We start from the raw sequence: 14,269 nt of genomic DNA on the forward strand, positions 1-14,269 counted from the left end.
CCCGCGCGGGGGCGCCGCCGCCCGCTCCGCGCACTCCGCACCGCAGAATTTGACTTCAGCACTGCGCCTCCTCTGAGTGTGCCTATGCGTTACTCTTTCCTCCTAGTTGTAGGACTTCCACTCAGCCAGCATTCCTGTGGTTCTGGGTGATGTCCGTTCTGTCTTTTAGTTTCACTTTTGAAATGGTTGTTCAAGGCAGCAAATTCTGGCATTAACCTATGCCGCCATCTTGGTTCTCCCTTCAGGTATTCTCTGATTTTAAAATAATGGGTGAAGCCAGACTACACTTTGAACAAAGAAAATTTATCCTAACTTGCCACTAGACTTTTTTTTTACGGGGATACATAAAAGATAAAGTTTACAGTATAAAACCAGTAACAGTTGACGAAGTGAGAGCACACAAATACTGAATGAAATTATTCTTGATGTTTGTGATTCCATTGCTTCGAGTTATCAGCAGTGCCTGGACCAGAACAGGCATTGATTAAAAAAAAAAAAAAGACATTGATTTAAAAAATTTATTCATTTGAAAACACACATTGATAAAAACAATATTCATTTCTGTAGAAGCTTTTAAAATTTGAAAATGAACTGTATATTAATAAACACTGACTTTATAATCATTCAAAGTGCGTATACATTTTGGGGGGACACCCTGTATTTATGCTACACATTTAGATGTAGAGTTATCCTTAAAACAAATTCTTTACCTTTTATCTGTTTAGAACTAAATGAATTATAAGCTAGTATCTGAGTTTATTAGGATTATATTCAAGAAGGATTTTTGAATCATAATAGCCAGTTTTCCCTATTTACCAGTTTGTGTGAAAGGGGGCTTTAAAATGGAATGTCACTTAGTTTTATTGCATTCTTATCAGTGTTTGTATTACTGTTGAACACAATGTTTACAAAAGTTTGCCTAATTTTAGAAAGTGAAGAAAATGAACTTGGAGGTTAATTTGTTCAAGTGTCTATATATTTCATCATCCAACTGTAAGACAGGTAGCAATCAGAGATGTGTAGTTAAAGAACTGTCAGGGTAGTTAGTGTTCTGTAATCCTGTTAAATGTTGTCTGACACCTTTCTCCCCTCTAACCCTTTACTTAGGACTGGTGAGTTCATAATGGAAAGAAAAATATTACAGTTTAATTTTAGGACTAGCATGCTAAATGTCTTATTTAATTTTTTAAAAAAGTATGTTTTTATTGATTTCAGAGAGGAAAGGAGAGGCAGAGAAAGATAGAGACATCAATGATGAGAGAGAATCATTGATTGGCTGCCTCTTGCACACCCTCTACTGGAGATGGAGCCAGCAGCCTGGGCATGTGCCCTGACCGGGAATTGAATTAGTGACTCTAGGTTCCTGGGTCAACACTCAACTGCTGAGCTACACCCGGTTGGGCTAATTTTTAATTTAAGAGAACTGTGTTACCTGTTGAAGTCTTCAAAATATGTTTAGCCATGGCGGGGTGGCTCAGTTGGTTGGAGTGTTTGGCCCATATACTAAAAGATTGCAGGTTCCATACCCAGTCAGGGCACATACCTATGTTGCGGATTCTATCCCTGGTCAAGGTGCATATGGGAGGCAACTGATCAATGAAGGCTGTATATTCTTTTTTATATATATATTTTTTATTGATTTCAGAGAAGAAGGGAGAGAGAGATAGAAACATCAATGTTGAGAATCATTGATCGGCTGCCTCCTGCATGCCCTCTACTGGGGATCGAGCTCACACCCCAGGCATGTGCCCTTGACTGGACTTGAACCCAGGACCGTCAGTCTGCAGGCCAGCACTCTATCCACTGAGCTAAACTGGCTAGGGCAAGGCTGTATATTCTTTTCTCATCTTTTAGTCTTCAACTAAATTTCCACCTGTTCTTTGAATCTTGCATCCATCACTCAAGCCCAGTAATCTTGCTTTTCTATAAACTTCAAAGCCCCTTTTAACATTCCTTGCAGGTCTAGCTAAGAGCAGCATCAGATTCTTAAGAGTTGAGATTGAGCAAAATATTTGGTACATAATTGATGTTCAGCAGATAGTTCTAAGCAACAATACATTTGAGGGCACACCTTGCATAGTAGAAACCCTAAGAGATGTTCCAAGAAAGGGGAGAAAATCAACCATTTATTCTTAGAAGTTATTCTGTGTACACAAATATCTACAGGATGAAAAAACAAAAAATCAAGTTATTGGTGGTTTTGAAGAGTGTAAAAGATACCCTTAATATTAAATTATTTGTATCAATACTTTTTGTACTCTGGACCTGATTTTAGCAAGGAAATAAGTGGAAAGTAAGGGCTAGGCAAATTAATTCCAGATAGATTTAAAAGTAGCATACCTTGAAGAGGTAATAGGCCTCCAGAAAAATCATACAGACTATACACCTATGTTAATATGGTATTTGTTGTTGTTATTGTTTTTAGAGAGAGAAGAAGGGAGGGAGGGAAGGAGAGAGAGAAACATCAGTGTGAGGGAGAAAGATGGATCAGTTGTCTCCTACCCACCCCAACTGGCTATTGAACCCGCAACCTAGGTATGTGCCCTGATCTGGAATCGAAATTGCAACCTTTTTGGTGTAGGGGACGATGCTCCAACCAACTGAGCCACCTGGCCAGGGCAATGTGTCTTTGCTTTGATGTCAACCTATCAAAAACTATGTCAAAATACTCAATATTTATATACTAGAGGCCCAGTGCACTGATTTGTGCACTGGTGGGGGGGCATGGCCTGCAGGGATTGGCCCGCTGTGGGAGTGCCACTCATCCTGGTCAGCTGAGCGGCTGTGGACGCGCCCTCTGAGTGGCTGTGGACCTGCCCTCTGCAGGTCTGTGCTCTGAGTGGCTGCTCCTGCTGTGGGAGCGCTGCTCATCCCGGTCAGTGGAGCAGCGCTCTCACTGTGGGAGTGCACTGACCACCAGAGGGCAGCTCCTGCATTGAGTGTCTGTCCCCTGGTGGTCAGTGTGCATCATAGTGACTGGTCATTCCGCCGTTTGGTCGCTGGGCTTTTATATATATACTAGAGGCCCAGTAGACAACATTCGTGCACTCGGGGGAGGGGAGGTGGGGGCTTAGCCCAGATTGCGAGAGGGCACAGACCAGGCTGAGGGACCCCACCAGTGCACGATCGGTGCTGGAGAGGGACAGCAGGAGGGCTCCAGGGTGTGTCTGGCCCATCTCGCTCAGTCCCGATCGGCCAGACCCCAGCAGCAAGCTGACCTACTGGTCAGAGCGTCTGCCCCCTGGTGGTCAGTGCACGTCATAGCGAGTGGTTGAGCAGCCTTAGCATATCATTAGCATATTATGCTTTGATTGGAGACTTAGCATATTAGGCTTTTATTATATAGGATAGATTATCCTTATTCCTTTTCTAGTAGAGTACATCTTTATTTAATAAAGTAGGAAAATAATCATTTTAGCCTTGTGAGAACAGTTTGTGTTTAAATAAGGATTTCTGGTTGAATTGGCTTTAGTGTGCACTGGATATTTTTGTAACTTTTAGATGATTATTCTTTTTTTCAGGGTGACTAGATATGATTTATTAAGAGTCTTCAAGATATGCATTGAATTAGATATCATAATTTGGGCAAAAATGTAGTGAGCAATTTGGCATTTGTTGTCATAAAATTCTACAAAGATCTTTTCATATTTGACCCACCTCAGATGTTTACAGTCTTTGTTTAATTCTCTGTGCTGCAAAAGAGCATGAATACAAATATGTAAATAGATTAGTGAACTAGAGCAAGCATGTCAAACTCAAAGGCTAACATGGGCCAAATAAACAAGGTTTAAGTTTATGTGGGCCGCAAAAAAAACCCCAAAAACTTCAATTTTCATAGAAACGTAGCTTTATTTCGATAGAGACATGCTAAATACAAAGGGCTGAAATAAATGAGTAATCGTTAACATAAAATAATAGGACCTTTTAATAAAAAATAACTTTTTCTTGAACGTTAACTTACCAGACACTGAATAACTGCACAAATTAATAAGCATAATGCAAATAAGTCTATTTTTCTTGTTCTTTGAAAGCGAAATATTTCCTGTTGCACACACCAAACAACTCAGTACAAGACTAGTGATGTGGCAACCTGCCGCTAAAATATTCACTGCTTCTATTAGTGGGGAGAAATGGTGCGCCTGTGCATAAGGCGCATAAGGGAAATGGATACAACATGATTATAGTTATTAGTCATGAGAAAAAGTTGTAGTTCGTTATTAATAACATAACTAGTGGCCTGGTGAACGAAATTCGTGCACTGGGCGTGGGGGTGGGGGGTGTCCCTCAGCCCGGCCTGCACTCTCTCCAATCTGGGACATCCCTCTATCAATCTGGGACCGCTGGCTCCTAACCACTCACCTGCCTGCCTGCTTGATTGCTCCTAACTACTCTGCCTACCAGCCTGCTCACCCCCAACTATTCTCCCCACTGGCATTCTTGTCCCCAACTGCCCCCGCCCGCTGGCCTGATCGCCCCCCACTGCCCCCTACTGCCGGCCTGCTTGCCCCTAACTGCCTCTGCCTCAGCTCTGCCATCATGGCTTTGTCCGGAAGGACATCCAGAAGATCTCCTGGTCTAATTAGACTATTACCCTTTTATTAGTATAGATTATGTATAACAGGATATTGTAAAAATTAAGCTATGAAATTTTTATTAAAATGTTTCTTATACACCGCTATATTGGCTGGGCCGCAAAAATATTCCTTGTGGGCTGCATGCGGCCCATGGGCAATAAGCTTGACATGCTTGAACTAGAGTATTAAGAGACAGGCATGCCGCTGCCCTGACTGGGTGGCTCAGTTGATTGTTCTCCGGTACACCAAAAGGTTGTGGATTCAGTTCCCAGTCAGGGCACATACCTAGGTTGTGGATTTGATCCCCGGTTGGGGTGTGTGCAGGAGGCAACCAATGAATGTTTCTCTCTAACATCAATGTTTCTCTCTCTCTCTCTCTCTCCCCCCCTCCTCCTGCTCCCTATGCTTCCCCTCCTCTTTTCCCCTTACCTCTCTCCCTCTCTCCTCCCTCCCTCCCTCTCTTCCTTCCTTTCTTTAAAATCAATTTAAAAAATACACACACACACACAGCATATCCTCTGGTGAGGATTAAAAAAAAAAAGGCAAGTATGCTTGGTTTATTTTTCATTGAAGGTATCTTTTGTATTATTTTATGGTCTCACTCATGGCCTGGTGCATGGATTCATGCACATTGAAAGGAAATTAATTAGAAGAAATATTTTAATATCGCTATTCGCCCTTTCTTTATAATCGAAGTGTCAACCAAATTCATGATTGACAATGACAGATTGAAACACACGCGTGCGATTGGCTCCAGTGAGAGCTTTATATGCATCTCACATGCGCAAGTCAACTTAGCCTTTTATCTGTAACTAGAGGCCCGAAGTACAAAATTTGTGCAAGGGGCTCAGCCCTCACAGCTGTGGTGGCTTGTCTCGGCCCCCGCCCCGGCTTCATCCAGAAGGACGTTTGGCTGTGACACCCTTCCAGATGACCTTCCGGATGAAGCCAGGGCTGTGAGGGAAGCCTGGGTCCCGGGTGTCAGAGGAAAGCTGGTGCTGGCAGCCAGGGAAAGGAAGGCATACACTTTCATGAATTTCATGCATCAGGCCTCTAGTATATATAGAATAAACTTGCTTAATTAGACCTGTTTTCTGATGTAGCTAAACTTTTTCCAGCCCAGTGAAGCACCCCAACTTCTCTTTCAGGTAATTGTCAGCAACACAGCAGTAAATATCAACATGAAGCAGATTATTATTGTAGATCATGCAGGGAGAGCAAATGGTAAAATATTTAACTGCAGCAGCGTTTGACTATATTCTGCACAATGAGAAACCGGAAGTCATTTTCAAGGTCCACCATTTCTTACTTCTTTTCAGTCGGGTGAAGTTTCTAAACTTTCTAAATCTCTATTTTCTGGCTACTAAAAAAAAATGGGTTTCCACCAAGTCTCCTATCTACCTACTCCAGGACTTCTGTGAGGATCAAATGAGATGAGGCATAGGAAAATGCTTCACAGACATTTGGTTAAAGGGTGAAATGTTTGCACCTGGCTATAAAGCAAGTCATATTCCTGGGCTGAAGAAACTGCAAGGAGGCTAGTCGTTGCTAGGGAGAGGAAGCCGGGTGTTGCTACGTGATGTCATTACCCAGATGGACACTTAGCATATTAGCCTTTTATATGTATAGATTTTTTTCCTGCACTGCATTTTAGAAGTATGATATGAGCAAATAAATTTCTATTCGTGTCTTGGTTTTTGAAGTAAAGTTCTTTTTGAGATTAAGATGAAACATAACAGTTAAAATGGTAGGTACTAGTTAAGAGGTTAGACTGATTTATGATATGTATACATTATAGAAAGTTGGAAAAGAACATTTTTTAACCTTAGTGTTCACGTACTAGAACTCAATAAACCTTATATTGTCTTTTAGAAAACCTGCTTTAATGAACAGGTAAGAATAATTTACATTTAGTATATTAAAGCATTAACCTAAGCAATTGGTGTTTCAGCAGAGATTATGAGTTAACTGTAAATTGATAGTAAAATGCCTTGGAGATATACTTAACACTATTTGGTTGCTTAGTACTTTTTTTTAAATAGTGTAACTTCCTTTGGGCCTCTATTTACTTACCTTTAAAATAGGTAGGGTCGAATCAGATTGTTGTTTGTTAAGCTTTAATGTGCATGCAGATCCCCTGGGTATCTTATTAAAGTACAGATTCTGATTTAGTAGGTCTGGAATTTTGGCCTGAGAATCTGCAGTTTCAACACGCTCACTGATGAAGTTGATTCTTGTAGTTCACAGAACAGGCTTTGAGTAGGAAAGGGCTTGATGGTTTCTATTGCTTTATGTTCAACATAGAATTTAGCAAAATCTTGCTAATTCAGTTGTAACATTAACTCATAATGAGACAAAAGATAACATGAAAGTTAAAGCTTTTGGGTTGAAAAGGAACAGTAATCTGTTTAAACCAGCACAAATGAAAAGGGAAGTTGGCCCTGGCTGGTTTGGCTCAATGGATAGAGCGTTGGCTTGTGGATCAAAGGGTCACAGGTTCGATTCTGGTCAACGCATGTATCTTGGTTGCAGGCTCCTCCCTGGCGTGGGACCTGTTCAGGACAGGAAGCAACCAATCGGTTTCTCTCACATCGATATTTCTCTCTGTCTTTCCCTCTCTCTTCCACTCTCTCTAAAAAGCAATGGAAAAATATTCTTGGGTGAGGATGTAAGTAAATAAATAAATAAATAAGGAAGTTGTTCTAAGAATATAAGAGACAATCTTACTGGTATCTATGAGCAAGAAAAAATTTAGCCAGGTTTCAAGTGAAGTGGAAAGTTAAAAATCCAGTAGCTAATCTATATCTTCCATTTTTGCTCTTTGGATTTCTTTTCCAATCTCCCCTCTTATGTTTTCTGATACATGTCTTTGGCTTGCCATGTTATTGACTGTGGCCTATATGGTTTGACTTCTCAGCTTCAAGACCTTGATAGCAGTATCTTTTTTTCTTAGTTTAGAATTCAGCGGTTCTCAACCTGTGGGTCGTGACCCCTTTAAATATATCCTGCATATCAGATATTTACATTATGATTCATCACAGTAGCAAAATTACAGTTAAGAAGTAGCAACGAAAATAATTTTATGGTTGGGGGTCACCACAACATGAGGAACTGTATTAAAGGGTCACGGCATTAGGAAGGTTGAGAACCACTGGTTAAGATGCTTAGGAATGAATTGTTTCTACTTGGGTCAGGTGTCCAACCTTGAATGAGCTAGCCTTCTATGTTTGGGATCACATGGTAAGAATAGGGCCAATGAGATTAGCCTCTTTGGAGAGGGGGGTGGACATGGGAAAGGTGCTCATTGCCAGAGACAGGGAGTCTTACTAGAGCAGGCAATAACATTTGCCTGATACACCTTTATAACTTTTCATGAAGAATGATTTTTGCTAAATTGAATAGAGTAAAAGCATACTTCATAAAAGCATGAATAAAAGTTATATAAACAGTGATTGGGGGGGGCATAGTGGTAAATCCATTCTCAGAGAACTGAAAGTAATAAATCCTAATTATAGTATACATATATTTTTTAAATCTCATGAGTGTTATCAGTATATACATGGAATAATGTATCTGCCTCTTCCCCAGTGAGTACTATTAAGGTGTACTATTGACTTCTTCCAGGGAAAAACAGCCTGCTCATTCTTCTGCTTGCTGTTTCCTGGATCTCATTTCATACTTTTTTTTTTTAATATATTTTATTGATTTTTTACAGCGAGGAAGGGAGAGAGACAGAGAGTTAGAAACATCGATGAGAGAGAAACATCGATCAGCTGCCTCCTGCACATCCCCCACTGGGGAAGTGCCTGCAACCCAGGTACATGCCCTTGACCGGAATCGAACCCGGGACCTTTCAGTCCGCAGGCCGACGCTCTATCCACTGAGCCAAACCGGTTTCGGCCTCATTTCATACTTTTATCTTGCATAAAATTTTAAAGGTAACATTAAGATTAACTTGTGAGGGAATGCAAACAAATTGTCCCATTCTTGGAATCGCAGATAGAGCCACCCAGATACATTTGAGGTTCAACTATATTCTGAAGCCTTTGGTGTAAAGAGAAACATTGACCAGTTGCATTAGCACAGCAATTTTCATTCTGTGTGCCATGGCAGTGCTGCAAGAATTTTTAAAACATGCAATACCTGACTGTTTAGTCAGGGACACTGACATATTTTCCCTTAGATTGTCAAATAAAAAATAAAGTGACAACAGTCAACATAATAGCTGTCTGGTATGAATGAATCAAAATTATACTTAATTTTTTGTCAGTGCCACAGAATTTTAATAATTCATTAAGGTGGGCCATGAGATTTAAAAAGTTGAAAATCACTGCATTAGCAAAATCTCTAGGTTTTTATGACAGTTGACGTAATTGCCAGAGTACCTCATTTTTCCTAAGAGGCTATTTTGCCTATGCTGTCACCTCCCAATATTTATATATGTAAAAGGCTAATATGCAAAGTGTCCCCTCTGGCGTTCGACTAGGAGACCAGGAGTTTGATTGCTCACTATGGCATGTGCTGACCACCAGGGGGCGATGCAGAATGAAGGAAAGCGCTGTCCAGCATCCAGAAGGCCCCAGCCCTGATCGCAGGGCCAGGCCTGGGGACCCTACCTGTGCATGGATTTCATGCACCGGGCCTCTAGTAGATAATAAAATTGAAAGTCAGTGATAGCACTTAGAGTAATACCCATTTTCCCCCTTTGGCATATCAACAAACCAGTGCTACAAATTCTGGTGTTTTGTTTTTTGTTGTTATTTTTTTTATGCTTCTAAAATGGATATAGACCAGACCTGGCTGGAGTGGCTCAGTTGGTTGGGTATCGTCCCTTGCACCAAAAGATTGCCAATCTGATTCCTGACCAGGGCACATGCCCGTGTTGTGGGCTGCCAATTGATGTTTCTCTCTATCCCTCTCTCCCGCTTCCCATCTCTAAAGTCAGTAAAAACATATTTTAAAAATAAATAAATAAAAATAAAATAAAATGGATATAGGCAGAAAAGTACTATGCCTGGTTAATAACTGTACCTAAAATTTAATGTTACAGGTTTTTTGGGGGGCAAAAGTGTGAACAGCTTTTTGGGAGTAAAGCCTTTAAGGAAATTATTTGCTGGTTTGGAATACTGTCTTCCTTTATATTTATTATAATTAAAACATCTTTTTTATTTATTTGTTTCAGAAAAAGCCTGTGCAGAAGCTGGGTCAGCAAGAATGTCACTTCTTATATTGGTGTCCATTTTCTTATCTGCGGCTTTTGTTATGTTTTTGGTATATAAAAACTTTCCTCAGCTTAGTGAGTAAGTATACTGAAAGAAACTGAAAATATCTAGACATCTGTAGATTAAAAGTTAAACTAATTTTAAGCAACAGAACTGTCATGGTGATTGTATATCAGCTCTCACGGATTGTGGCAATATTGATATTGATATTGACACTGTTATTTAAATACTTCTTGCCCTGGCTGGTAAGAGTTGGTTGAGCGTTGTCCCATGTACCAAAAGGTTGGTGGTTCGATTATTGGTCAGGGCACATGCCCTGGTTGTGGGCTTGATCTTCAGTAGGGGGCATGTAGGAAACTGTGGATAGATGTTTCTTTCTCATCGATGTTTCTCTCTCTAAAATCAATAAAAACCTATTTTAAAAAAATTACTTCTGCCCTAGCTGGTTTGGCTCAATGAATAGAGCATCAGCCTGCGGACTGAAGGGTCCCAAGTTCGATTCTGGCCAAGGGCACATGCCTGGGTTGCAGGCTTCATCCCCAGTAGGGGGCGTGCAGGAGGCAGCCAATCAATGATTCTCTCTCATTATTGTTTCTATCTCTCCCTCTCCCTTCCTCTCTAAAAAAAAAAATCAATAAAGTATATATTTTTTAAAAAATGACTTCTGTCCAAATATACCTCTTGATTTTCTATGAAAGATTTTTCTAGCACTGCTCCTCTAATTAAGGTCTAATGTATTTAATGATCTTGCATATATATATGTGCTTATTTACCTCCTTCTCCTCTTCTCCCTTCACTTGCATACATATACACATATAAAACTAACTTAAAGTTTTGTGAAACAAGTGGTGGTTTCTGATATTTTCTAAACTATTTGGTTTATTGCATTTTATTTTTTAATGAAATAGTGATCAAGTAAGTTTATTTTACAGTCTATAATAGATATCGGCCTTATTTTGAAAAATAGTGATGATCTTCTCTGTTTTCCCCTTTTTATCCATCCCTGTTTTCTCCCTTCTTACTTTTCTTTATGACCAATTTTTGTCTTCTGTTTACTCATTTCCTCATCCATTAGTTCTGTGTCTCCTAGCACTTTTTCTTTTCCCTGTTTTATGGAAATAATATGGTCTCAATATGTACTTTTCACAGTGAAATGGACCTTGCAAAAGACTACTGAAATGTAGTTAGACTTTCAACCAGGGCCAGCCTGGTGTAGTAACAGATTACTGAAATGTGATTTTATAGTACCAGGAAGTTACTATTTCCTCTAAATTCCTCACTAACAATTTCTTATGCTTGAAAATTTATAGTTAAACTTATATATATTTTAATACTTTGATTCCTTGAAATGCCTTTGGGAAGATAGCATGTATTATGTTAATATCAGTATGATTGAGTTTTAGATTCTGTCTGGTTTTGATCAGAGATTAGGAAATAAAGAACTGATTGAAAGAAGGAAATAATGTAGAGTATAAATTAAGGTTGTCTTTGTTTTCACTCTGGTTTAAGAATAACTTTATATGTATACAATAATGTGTTATTATAAACCTGTTGTTCTGCTTATTTCTTTCTATGTGTTATGTGTGTGTATAAGCATGCATGTGGCAGTGTTTAAATTTATAGTGAGAAAACCCAGTTTAGTTTACCTGCTATTTTTCCTTTTTTATTTTTATTGATTTCAGGGGAAGGGAGAGGGGGAGAGGGATAGAAACATCAATGATGAGAGATAATCACTGACCGGGTGTTTCCTGCACACCCGTTACTGGGGATGAGCCTGCAACCTGGTCACGTGCCTTGACCGGGAATCAAACCGAACGGTGACCTCCTGGTTCATGGGTTGCCACTCAGCCACTGAGCCACATCAGCCGGGCATTTACCTGCTTTTTAAAAAAAAAAAATATTGTTTGTTTTGTTTTTTACAGAGAGGAAGGGAGAGGGATAGAGAGTTAGAAACATCGATGAGAGGGAAACATCAATCAGCTGCCTCCTGCACACCCCCTACTGGGGATGTGCCCGCAACCAAGGTACATGCCCTTGACTGGAATCGAACCTGGGACTCTTCAGTCTGAAGGCTGACACTGTATCCACTGAGCTAAACAGATTAGGGCTTACCTGCTATTTTTATAGGACTTAAGCAGTATTCTATCATTGTTCTGCAAGGTCAGTTACATTTTATCATGTAAACAAATGGGCACAATATACACTAAATGCAAAGGTGATTATTTGAGGCTTTTATAAGCAAGAAATTATTCAGTTCCAAGCAAGAAACCAAATATAAAGTAAAATTAATAGAAAGGGGGAAAATGTTAAAGTTTTTTGAAATTTATTTTCTAATTATAGTTGACATACAATGTTATGTTAGTTTCAGGTGTATAACAGAAAATGTTTTAAGTTTTCTGGATTCTGAGCTGGAATATTTCAGAAAGGGTACAGATTATAAATTTAATAAAATGCTTACTTAATTTCAGTTGTAATTGATTATTGACTTTAGCTTATCGTGAGGATTACCCAAAATGATGTTAAAAGTATTTTAAATATTGCTAACATCAGTGGTTTATTTCTTAATTCAAAATTTATACCAAAGTTGGAACAAATGCTTTAAAAAACCCATCTAGTTTGGGTCACTTTGAACTTTCATATATAGAGCACATGTCTCATATTAATTATATTAAAGCATTAAAAAATGTATGGACTTTTAAAGTTAAAACATGAATTTATGCTTAATATAGATCAAGGCATCATTTTGGATAAAACTTCATGTTTTGAAGTTGACTGACTGTAATGTTAATTATCTTAGCAAATTTCTGCTTTAAAATTTTTCACTTTGATTTTATTTTTTTAGAGAAGAAAGAGTGAATATGAAGGTTCCCAGAGATATGGATGATGCCAAGGCCCTAGGGAAAGTTTTATCCAAATATAAGGACACCTTTTATGTACAAGTACTTGTAGCTTATTTTGCTACATATATTTTGTATCCTTTTAACTGAAAAATGTCTTCTAGTTTTGTTCAAGATAATGTTTTTTTTAAAAATCTGCTGCTCTGTTATACATAACTATTTTTTCTTTTAAAAATTATTAATGCAATATAACTATTAAATAGAATATTGAAAAATTAAAATGCAAAAATTTCTCACTTTAATCCTATCTCTTCAACTCAATTACTGTTTTTGGATATTATCTTTTATTATATTCTGCTTATTTCACTTATTATAAACATTTTTCTTCCCTCTGTATTATTTGAGATAATTATTTTATGATTATTTGTTGTCTTAATTTAATTTAAATAATAATTTTGAATTAGTAGTCACCATACCATAATTTTAAAACACTCTCTTAGGTTTGAAGATATAATTTGTGTTTAATTTTTTTTTTAGATGTTATGTTATGAATCTTTTTTTCTGCGATATTTTTTCTTCCATTTAATGGTTTTCTTTGTCAAAAAAATTCTAAAAGGATAATTATTCAAAGGATATGGATTTTTAAAATAGTACTTAGTATTTATTTCTTTGTTTTATAGACATATATGTTGTATTTTTAACTAGTCAGGGAAATAACTTTATTCTTTCTAAATATTTTCAAGTTACTTAGGCTACTAGTGATTAATCTTCTTTTTATTAAATCTTTATTGTTGAAAGTATTACATATGTCCCCGTTTTTCCCCTATAAGCCCCTTCTAGCCCACCCTGCCCCCTGCCCCAGGCCTTCACCACCTTATTGTCTGTGTCCATGGATTATGCATATGTGTATACAAGTTTTTTGGTTGTTCTCTTCCCACCTACCTACCCTCCCCCACTTCCCTCTGAGATTCTGCAGTCTGTTCTATGCTTCTATGTCTCTGGGTCTTTTTTGTTTATCAGTTTCTTTTGTTCATTAGATCCCACATATAAGTGAGATCATGTGATACTTGTCTTTCTCTGACGGGCTTATTTTGCTAAGCATAATACTCTCCAGGTCCCTCCATGCTGTCTCAAAGGGTAAGAGATCTTTCTTTTTTTACTGCTGCATGAAATAGTGTAAATGTACCACAGCTTTTTTATCCACTCATGTGTACTGATGGGCACTTGGGCTGTTTCCAAATCTTAGCTATTGTAAATTGTGCTGCTATGAACATAGGGTTGCATATATTCTTTCTGATTGGTATTTCGGGTTTCTTAGGACAAATTCCTAGAAAGTGTCTATTTAGTCCCTTTGCCCATTTTTAAATTGGATTGTTTGTCTAACTTTTGTTAAGTTGTATGAGTGAGTACCTTATATATTTTGGATATTAACCCTTTATGAGATGTATCATTGCTAAATATGTTCTCCCATACAGTCGGCCCCCTTTTCATTTTGTTGATGGTTTCTTTTGCTATGCAGAAGCTTTTTATTTTGATGTAGTCACATTTGTTTATTTTCTCCTTAATTTCCTTTGCCCTAGGCAGTGGTCGGCAAACTGCGGCTCGTGAGTCACATGCGGCTCTTTGGCCCCTTGAG

General features: G+C 38.4%; 1 protein-coding gene across 2 annotated transcripts in view; it reads left to right on the forward strand.

Moving 5' to 3' along the window:
- TMEM41B (transmembrane protein 41B) overlaps positions 1-14,269 on the forward strand; it is a 31,509-nt gene that overhangs the window by 6,009 nt on the left and 11,231 nt on the right. Inside the window, exons 1-3 of one of the 2 annotated variants that reach the window (XM_015563726.1) lie at positions 5,780-5,798; positions 9,757-9,874; positions 12,639-12,767. In XM_015563726.1, coding sequence (XP_015419212.1) covers positions 9,789-9,874; positions 12,639-12,767 — 215 coding nt within the window. In that variant the 5' untranslated portion in view covers positions 5,780-5,798; positions 9,757-9,788. Of the gene's footprint in view, positions 1-5,779; positions 5,799-9,756; positions 9,875-12,638; positions 12,768-14,269 lie in introns of those variants that run through there. The other variant, XM_006763478.2, reaches the window with a different exon arrangement.

Source organism: Myotis davidii, unplaced genomic scaffold (assembly GCF_000327345.1).
Source record: "Myotis davidii unplaced genomic scaffold, ASM32734v1 scaffold118, whole genome shotgun sequence".
Taxonomy (NCBI): Eukaryota; Metazoa; Chordata; class Mammalia; order Chiroptera; family Vespertilionidae; genus Myotis; species Myotis davidii.